A 10,640-nucleotide genomic window follows, 5' to 3' on the forward strand; every position below is an offset into this window, starting at 1 on the left:
TATTGAGCTGGAAAGAGATGGTTCTCGGTCTGGGTTCCTTGAAGACCGACTGATCCAACGAGCTCAGAATCTCCAGCGTTGCTCGTTCATAGGTGGGCCATCCACCGTTGAAGATGTAGACCCACCCCACATGGTAGAACAAGTCTTTCACGTCGTCATAAATGCCCATCTCCCGGAGAAGGTCATGATCGGCATACCGTGTGATTTCAATCCCCTTCTTAGCAAGCTTCTTAAACCGGACCCTATCATCGTCGGATATCAGGACTACCCCATGAAACTCGGGGTCCTCCCGTGTATATTCGCCCGGTTGGCGTGAGCTTTCGCCCGGTTGGCGTGAGCTTGAGGCGCCGGCGGTTCTACGCTTCTTTGGGGCCATTGTACCTGGATTAAGTGCTAGTTAGAGACCATTTAAACATGTACAAGATTGTAAAACAAGCTAACTAGCACCCCCTTTCCATCTCTCTTGACAAAAATCAACTTCTTGTGTCTATCATAATCCCCCACATCATACTAAGTCTTTCAAAAGATACAAAGCCTCATGAATATTATCAATGCCACAATCAACATCACATATAATCTTCAAATAAGGACCAATCAAAAACAAAGCAAAGACAATATCCCTTTGAGACTCAACAATTCTAGAACTAGCATGCTCTTGTTGATTCCATCACTCATCAACACCAACAATGATCTATCAATAAGTTCAAACACCAACACAAAGCAATTGATTCAAACTCCCTAAACAATTAAGCTCATAAAAAGTTCTAGCATAAACCCTAGCTCTACTAACCCATCAACAATTTCACAATCAAACCAAAGGAACGTAGTAATAGCATAGGAATGATACTAGATTAAGAGTTAGAAGCACATACCTTGAGGATTTAGGAGTGATTTTCGAAAATTCAAGTGTTCTTGAGCAAAAATCCCAAATTCGTGAATCTCCCGATTTGGTGGATGAAAACCCGAAGTAATTGGATGGAATGGAAGATAATGATGTGGGTAGTGAATGTATGGAAGGAATTGTGAAGATTCAAAGTCGTTTGAGAGTAATTGGATGAAGAAATTTCGAAATTCTTACTACTATGTGTGCTGAGTGTGTGTTTTAGGTGAAAAGTGGGAGAAAAGGAGAAAAAATCGCAACTTAAAACCTACCTGGGCAACTCGGCGACCAACTCGGCGATCGCCGAGTTGGTCGCCGTTTTTCGGCAAATTTGGGAAGGAATTCGGCGACCGCCGAAATTCTGCAGCATGTGTATTTTTCATCCAGGACTTTCGGCGACCTGGCCGGCGATCGCCGTTCTGGTCGCCGTTTTCTGAGCTGGGTCGCCGATTTCCGAGTTTAGTCGTCGTTTTTCGATTTTTCCCTTTTTTTTTTTATACTGCAAAAACGAAACACACTAGGAAAAACATTAAAAACGAACATAAACTGACAAAATAAAAACTAACAAAAGTGAGAGGAAAAACAACGACAAACGAAAAGCAATAAAAACAAGCAAAAACTAACAAAGCAATAAAAATTGGGTTACCTCCCAACAAGTGCTAAAATTAACGTCTATAGCTTGACGATACCTCCAATCATGGATCAATGAAATTGACCACTTCCACGTCGTGGTCCAATTCAGCTTTGAAGTACGGTTTGAGGCGATGTCCATTAACAGTGAAAGTGGACCCATTCGATGCAAGAAACTCATAAGTCTCATTCCAATTACTCTTGTGAACCACATATGGACCTCTCCATCTAGATTGCAGCTTGCCAGGAAAAAGTCGAAGCTTAGAATCATACAAGAGTACCTCATGTCCCGGCTTGAATTCCTTTGTGCGAATGCTCAAATCATGAAACTTCTTCGCCCTTTCCTTGTAAATACGGGAACTCTCATACGCTTCATTCCTCCACTCATCCAACTCTGTCAACATATCTCGCCTTGTATGGCCGGCCTCCTTGAACTCCAAATTGATTCTCCTCGTCGCCCAATATGCCTTGTGCTCTATCTCAACAGGTAAATGACAGGATTTGCCAAAAACAAGTTGATAGGGAGACATACCAATAGGAGTCTTGTAGGCGGTGCGATACGCCCAAAGAGCATCATCCAAGTGCTTGGCCCAATCTTTCTTGTTGGCGACGCTCTTCTCCAAAATCTGCTTGATTTCTCGATTTGCCAACTCTGCCTGCCCATTAGCTTGAGGATGATATGGAGTCGTCACCTTGTGCTTTACTCCATACTTTGCCAAAACGCTTGCTAGCAGCTTGTTGTTGAAGTGCGAACCCCCATCACTAAGCAACGCTCTCGGTGCTCCGAATCGAGTCAAAATATTCTTTTGCAAGAATTTAATGACTACCTTTGAATCATTGGTGACAGTCGGGATTGCCTCCACCCATCTAGACACATACTCAACCGCAAGCAATATATAGGAAAAACCACATGAAGGAGGGAAAGGACCCATGAAGTCAATTCCCCAAACATCAAATAGCTCTACCTCAACAATGATGTTTTGCGGCATCTCATCCCGCTTGGTAATGTTGCCCATGCGTTGGCATCGATCACAAGTCTTCACGAAAGCATGGCAGTCTGCAAAAATTGAAGGCCAATAAAATCCACTATGATTTACCTTCATGGCAGTGCGGTTGGCTGCAAAGTGACCTCCACTAGGTGAGCTATGACACTCCTCAATGATCTTTGGCCATTCATGCTCCCTAACACATCGCCGAATAAAGCCATTGGCGCATCTCCGGTATAGGTAAGGATCCTCCCAATAATAGAACTTGACATCATGGAGGAACTTCTTCTTTTGATAGTGCGATAACCCCTCGGGAAGAGCTCCAATAACCAAGTAGTTGCTATAATCGGCATACCATGGATCCTTAAATAGCACCGCCCAAATCTGCTCATCGGGAAAAGACTCATTGATGGCCAAGTTCGGATCATCCCCCTCAATCGGATTCTCCAATCGAGACAAGTGGTCAGCTACCACATTCTCACATCCCTTTCGATCTCGGATCTCCATATCAAACTCTTGCAGTAATAAGATCCAACGAATCAAGCGGGGCTTGGAGTCCTTCTTTGTGAACAAGTAGCGGATGGCGGCATGATCAGTGTAGACAATTGAATGAGTTCCAATCAAATAAGAACGGAACTTATCAAAAGCATACACCACAGCTAGCAGCTCCTTCTCCGTGGTAGTGTAGTTCATCTGCGCAGAATCCAAAGTTTTACTTGTGAAGTAAATTACCTTGAACAACTTATCTCTCTTTTGCCCCAACACAGCTCCCACGGCCCAATCGCTAGCATCGCACATCAACTCAAACGGGGCACTCCAATCTGGCGTGATCAAAACTGGCGTAGTGGTCAGTGCAGCTTTCAACTTCTCAAAGGAGACGAGGCACTCATCGGTGAAGACAAACTTCACATCCTTCTCTAGCAAAGCACAAAGTGGCTTGGACAGCTTGGAGAAGTCTTTGATGAATCGCCTATAAAATCCTGCATGCCCCAGAAAACTCCGCACCGACTTCACAGACGTAGGAGGCGGCAACTTCTCTATAGCCACGATCTTAGCACGATCCACCTCCAAACCTTGGGCAGAAACCTTATGCCCCAAAACAATGCCTTCTCGAACCATGAAGTGGCATTTTTCCCAATTTAGCACTAGTGCCGTCTCCTCACAATGCTGCAACACTTGAGCAAGATTGTCCAAACAATTATCAAAGGAGGAACCAAAAACAGAAAAGTCATCCATGAATACCTCCATAATGTTTTCAATCAACCCATGGAAAATCGCCATCATGCAGCGTTGAAAAGTGGCAGGAGCATTGCAGAGACCAAAAGATATCCTCCTAAAAGCAAAAACGCCATAGGGACAAGTAAAAGCGGTCTTATGCTGATCCTCCGGGGCTATCATAATTTGATTGTAGCCCGAGTACCCATCCAAGAAACAATAGTACTCATATCCTGCCAAGCGGTCAAGCATCTGATCAATAAATGGCAAAGGAAAGTGATCCTTACGTGTGGCTGCATTCAAAGCTCGATAGTCAATGCACACGCGCCATCCTGTGACTAGCCTCGTAGCTATAAGCTCATCTCTCTCATCCTTAACCACAGTCATGCCTCCCTTCTTAGAGACAACTTGAGTTGGGCTCACCCACTCACTATCAGAGATGGCATATATGATTCCTGCATCCAACCACTTGAGCACCTCCTTTCTCACAACTTCTTGCATCGCCGGATTCAAACGTCGCTGCGGCTGCACCTTAGGCTTGTATTCCTGCTCTAATAAAATACGATGCATGCAAATAGAAGGACTAATTCCTTTGATGTCAGAAATAGACCATCCTATAGCAGACTTGTATTTCCTCAACACTCGCATCAACTTCTCCAACTCCAACGGAGATAAATAAGCAGACACAATAACAGGAAACGTTTCATTCTCACCCAAAAATTGGTACCTCAAGTGCTCAGGAAGCGGTTTCAGCTCAAGTTTGGGTGCAGCTGCAGCTGCAGCTGGCGCAGGAAAATCAGCTCCCTTTTCCGTGGACTTGCTTCCCCCATCAACAGGTTTGTGAATATCCATGTAGGGCACAGGATCGATGGGATGGCTCTCAACGGCTTCCAGCTCTGCAATATAATCTAAGATCTCATCACACGCATCATCAAGATCGGAATAAGCATATATATCGCCTGTGTGATGCACTCCTCCAAAGGATCATCTACAGCTGCAGGAAAGTCCACCAGAGTATCAATTAAATTGCAATCCTCAACTTGTGGCTCAGCTGGCTTCTTCATCGCATCGTAGATAGACAACGTCATCTTCTCATCATTGACACGGAAAGTCAGATCTCCCTCCTGAACATCTATCAACGCATGGCCCGTAGCTAGAAACGGACGCCCCAAGATCAGTGGAGTATTCTTGTCCTCCGGCATGTCCAATACTACGAAATCTGCAGGAAAGATAAACTGCTCCACCTGCACTAGTGTTCGCTAATATTTTCACCACGCCGCAAGTATACGGGTAGTTGTAATATATGGAAGCAAGGTCGTATCCCACAAGGATTAGTAGTTCAATCTAGTGATTATCCTAATTCATTATGCTAGAGCTATTTAGACTAAACAAGGAGGTGAGTGGTTTGATTAACTAACAAATTCAAAGACAAAATAAGAACAATCAAACAAAGTGGATTAATTAAGTGATGAAGGTGGTTTAGGGATTAGGCATCGATGGATTAGCAATGGACTTCAAATTAGCTCAATATTAGTCTTGATATTCCTATTTATCTAGAGTGATCTCCCCACTAGTTCTAGCCCCCTCCCGGACGACTAAAACGGTAGATTACGGGTCATAGTTGCCGTCCCCGGTCAACTTCTAACCTATAACTCCCAAAAGCACAAAGGATCGGTAAACTCTCACCCAACTCTCAACCTCCCGGTTTATTGAGTCAATATGTTTCAAGCTCCTAATCTATTATGATTATCCTCTCCCAATTCAAATCACAAATTAGAAATGCATAGAAAGTGACCAACAATCCATACAAGAATTAAAGCTAGGGCTTGAAAAGATAATAACAAGGAAATAATCAAGACATATATTAAGCATAATAATCAATCCATCACATAATCAACTAGCCTAATCCCCAAACCAATGGGGGATTTTATCCAAACATGTTCACAAACAACAAACCTAAATCAAAGAAATACATAAATGAAAGAGAGAGTAAGAAGTGACAAATCCTATTAATGAGCTTTCTCCAATCTTCTCTCCTCTTCAATGCATTCAATCTTGGTAAAAAGATGTGGTAATGGAGGCTAGGGTTTGGTGTGGAGAAATTGGGGAAGATGGAAAATGGGTGTGTTGAATGTTGGGGATGATGAATAATGTGAGGAAAAGGGGGAGAAAGGGGTTTAAGGGGTGAAAAACCCGACTGGGGCCCACTTGGGGAGGCTCCGCCCTTTTCCCGCGGTCCTGGCCCGCGCCCGCGGCCGGCAAACGTGGGGGAGAGTCAGGGGACCCGCGGTCCCGCCCCGCGGCCGCGGGTGGTGACCGCGGGTGTCTACTGGAGTCGGGGCAGCTGACCCGCGGTCCCACCCCGCGGCCGCGGGTGGTGACCGCGGGGTACTGGGCGTATTGCGCAGGCCGCTCGTTTTGCTCCGTTCTCCCTCGTCCGGACTCGGATTTGGTCGCCGTTTGCGCTCACGGATTCCTCTCGAGACGTACTTCAATCTCATATCTTCAAAATCCTCCAATTAATCATTGATGGTTCCTGAAATTACTCCAAAACTACACCAAGATATCAAATCTTCATAAAACTAAATATTCGGGCACAAACAAGCATTCACAAGCAAAACATGAAGGGAAATGACAACAAAACATGTGGAATTAAGGTACGAAAACCATGTTTGTCAACCCCCCAAACTTAAAGTGTTGTTTGTCCCCAAACGACGAAGAGAAGAGAAATAAAAGTAAACAAACATGTGAGCATGAATTGGTGTCATTTCAAGGGCTTCAAATTTTACAAAAAATCTTTCAAAAGTGCATCACAAGTAGAAATGCATTCCAAGAAGTCACAAGTGATAATGAGTTCAATATTATAACCTCCAAGCTTGAATCCTAACAAAGTGGATGTTTCAATGACGCACTCAACTCTCAAGTGTTTAGAATGGACGTGTTTGCACTCAAATTGAAACAAATATGCAATTTACCATAAGCTTGCCATTTATCCTAACTCTCTATACTTCAATGTGTTACAAATAAAGATCAAAAAGGGCTTCTATTTAGGTTGCAATGAGAGCTCTTTGGTGAGGTGAGGTGTTTATAGGCAAAGTGACTCATATCCCATACAATTCCCAAATTGAATATGTCATATTCACCATTGTTCTTATCAATCAAAAACCAAAATCCCCACATTTCTTCTTTTCACTCTTAGTGATACTTATCATGATATGATTCAAAAGGCAAATCACTCCCATTTATACTCTTTTATTCACATTCATTTTCATTTCTTTTTCTTTCTAAGCTCATAGGGGACTAGTGATTTTCACTCAATCAAAGCTTGATAAGCAATTTCAATAATTTCCCAAACCTTTTCATCAAAGCAATCACTAACAATCTAAGTTCTACCCATCATTGGTTAATTCAAAGAAAAGTTATAAGGCACAAAAGTGGGTAAACTATGATCATATGAGAATTTGGACAAGATTTGGGTTAAGTGGTTTGCAAAGATGGCCTTCAATCATCTCAACATTCATAACACATCTACTTTTATTTTTTTGAGAGAGGACTTATGGCAAGTTCTAGAGATTAACGAACATGTTCAATTGATTTACACTCAAGAATGAAATGAGATTGTGATAATATGACAATCAATGGCTCAAATCTTACAAGCTCATTATCAAGTTCTTGGAGGCAAAACATTTAACTCACTTGTCACAAGTTCAAACTTTTCATGCATAATCCACAAGTGATACACACAATTTTTCCAAGAAACAATTCATATCATAAGCCCAATGACATTCAATCAACATCACAAAGTTTGATACAATTATCCCAAGCAAAACAAAAACAAAAATATCAACCCAACTAACTCTCAAGCTTTCATTTATTCAACAATAACAAAAACAAGACAACAATACTAAAACAAACAAAAACTAGTAAAGCTTAAGATAGATGAGACAACTAATCCATCTCTCCCCTCCCCCCAAACTTATTTCACACAAAGTGAAAATGAGTTTGGAAGAAAAGAGAAGGAGAAGTTGTCTCGGACTCACAAAAAAAAAACTAACATATAAAAAAAAATAAACCATACAAAAATTAAAGGGTACCTTGTTGGGGTGCCTCCCAACTAGCGCTTAGTTTAACGTCATGAGCTAGACGTCTCCATGATGGTGTTATGGCTCGGGGGGTGGTTCCAACGAACACTTCAACTTTTGGTTTCAAGGGCAAAAATGCCTTGATTCTTTCCTTCTCAACCACAAAGGTTCTTTCATCCTTCTTTCTCAATTCAATTGCTCCATTGTTGAAAACCTTGTTGATTTTGAAAGGACCCGTCCATTTTGATCTTGGCTTTTCCGGAGGTAGTGATTGACGGAAGGTGAGGAGAAGGACTTCATCATCGGGTGCAAACTCCCGTTTGTGCATCATCTCGTCATTAGCACTTGTTGTCCTCTCTTTGTAGAGGCTTGACTTCTCAAATGCGTGATACTCATCTAACTCTTTGAGTTGGAGTACACGGTCTTGCCCCATTGGATGTATCTCATTCTCACCAAAGAATGCATACTTCAAGTGTGTGGGGAGAAGCTTCAACTCCAAGCCTTGGGCTTCCTCCTCTTTCCTTTCTCCCTTCAATTTTTCTTTCATGTTGATGCAAGGTTCAATCACTTGCATCAATTTGCATTCCTCCACTCTCATTCTTTCTTCCCCATCTTTGTGCTTGGGAGCTTTGTGGATTGAGAAGGTAACACTCTCATCATTCACTCTCAATGTGAGCTTGCCCTTTGCAACATCAATTAGGGCCCTCCCCGTCGCCAAGAATGGACGTCCAAGGATCAAAGGTACATCCTTGTCCTCAACCATATCCAACACCACAAAATCCACCGGAAAAATGAATTTGTCAACCCTCACCAAGACATCCTCCACTATCCCTTTTGGATATGAAACGGAACGGTCCGCCATTTGCAAAGCAATCGTGGTTGGCTTAATGGTTCCTATTTCAAGCTTGTTGAAGATGGAGAGAGGCATCAAATTTATGCTTGCTCCCAAATCACACAAGGCCTTTCCAAAACGACCATTTCCAACATCACATGGGATAGTAAAGCTCCCGGGATCCTTGATCTTGATGGGTAGCTTCTTTTGAAGAATGGCACAACATTCTTCGGTGAGGTTGACCGTCTTAAATTCTTCTAATTTCTTCTTCTTGGATAGAACTTCCTTGAGAAATTTTGCATACTTGGGCATTTGTTGCAAAGCTTCAACAAGGGGGATGTTGATGTGTACCTTCCGAAAGATCTCAAGGAATTTAGAGAACTCACTCTCCACATTTTTCTTTTGAAGTCTTTGAGGGAATGGAATTGGTGGGCAATAAGGTGGTGGTGCCTTGTACACATCTTTCTCCTTCTCCTTATCGCCTTGCATTTTTGAGGAAATGTTCTCATCATTGTTCTTGACTTCCGGAGGTATCTTGGACTCTTCAAGTATCTTCCCACTTCTTATAGTGATAGCCTTGCAATGTTCTTTTGGATTCACAACGGTGTTACTCGGAAATTGCCCCTTTTGATGTTGGTTGCTTAAGGATTCGGCAATTTGTCCCACTTTCATCTCAAGCATTTTCAATTGGGTTGCTTGAGCCTCTAACCTTTCATCGGTTCTCGTCATGTGGGCTTGAGTGGCCGTTATGAATTTCATTAAGATCTCTTCAAGGTTGAGCTTCTTCTCTTCCTTGATCATGCCATCACTCACCGCAAATCCGGGCGGTGGTTGCAAGAAGTTATTGGGATTACCATAGGAAAGATTCGGGTGACGATTTGCTTGAAACCCTTGATTGTATTGCCCTTGTCCTTGATAGCCACCTTGTTGTTGGGGCCGGAAGTTCCCATAGCCTCGGTTGTTGTTGTTGTTGATGTAGTTCACATCCTCAAAGCTAGTTTGTTCTTCAACCACGGGTTCTACTCTTGATATTGACATAGCATCAATCTTGCTATTTATGGCGGTCATTTGAGCCGTCAAAAGGGCTATGGGATCCGAGCTTGTTGTAGCCGCCACTTTCTTCAAGATGATCCTCTCCGTCGGGAATTGATGGCAATTTGCGGCTAAATTCTCAATGATGTGGGCGGCCTCCTCGTGGCTTTTCTCCAACAATGCTCTATTGGCCGATGCATTCATATCTCTTTGCATCTCACCACTACACCCGGTGTAGAATACACAAATGATTGTGTTTTGATCTAAGCCATGGTTAGGGCACTTCCTTAGCATCTCTTTGAATCTTTCCCAAGCTTCATAGAAGGATTCTCCATCAAATTGGTGAAATTGGACTATGTCCTTCTTCATCTTCATGGTTTTACCCGGAGGATAGAACTTGTTGAGAAATTTTTGAGCCATCTTCTCCCATGTAGTGATAGAACCACCCTCTAAAGATTGATACCATGTCTTGGCTATGCCCCTTAGTGAGAAGGGGAAGAGTCGAAGTCGAACGGCATCCTCCGAGACTCCATTTATCTTGATGGTGCCGCATATCTCCAAGAAGTTTCCAAGATGTCCATTCGGGTCATCTTGAGAAAGACCGGCGAATTGGTTTTGTTGCACCATATTTATGAGGGCGGGCTTGAGCTCAAAATTATTGGCATTGATCCTTGGAGCATGCACTCCTCCTTGTTGGAACACGGGTTGAAACATGTTACTAATGGGTGGTGGTGGAGGCGCATTCCTTTGAGCTTCTTGCTCATTGATTCGTCCTTGCATAACCTCTAGTTGCCTTTGAAGTTGGAGGATCAATTCTTGATTTTCCGCCATGTTTCCCTCCATTTCTTTCTCTCTTCTTGCTCTTGCTTTATTGTGTCGGCAAAAAGCTTCAACCTCAAGGTTTATAGGTATAAGAGGTGCACCTTTAGACCTTGTGTTCATACACTACCTATCAACCAACAAGGACAAAGAGTCAACACAAT

The 10,640-nt window shown here is 42.9% G+C and overlaps 1 protein-coding gene and 1 non-coding gene across 2 annotated transcripts; one reads left to right on the forward strand and one right to left on the reverse strand.

Annotated features, from left to right (window-relative positions):
• Window positions 1-1,575: 1,575 nt before the first annotated feature.
• LOC131023390 (uncharacterized) lies at window positions 1,576-1,914 on the reverse strand. Its single transcript, XM_057952929.1, has one exon. It carries the CDS (start codon window positions 1,912-1,914, stop codon window positions 1,576-1,578), a length of 339 nt encoding a protein of 112 aa, XP_057808912.1.
• An 8,008-nt stretch (window positions 1,915-9,922) lies between these two features.
• LOC131024058 (small nucleolar RNA R71) lies at window positions 9,923-10,029 on the forward strand. Its single transcript, XR_009101652.1, has one exon. It is a non-coding gene; the product is annotated as a small nucleolar RNA R71 (small nucleolar RNA).
• The last annotated feature ends 611 nt before the right edge of the window (window positions 10,030-10,640 follow it).

Source organism: Salvia miltiorrhiza, chromosome 4 (assembly GCF_028751815.1).
Source record: "Salvia miltiorrhiza cultivar Shanhuang (shh) chromosome 4, IMPLAD_Smil_shh, whole genome shotgun sequence".
NCBI lineage: Eukaryota > Viridiplantae > Streptophyta > Magnoliopsida > Lamiales > Lamiaceae > Salvia > Salvia miltiorrhiza.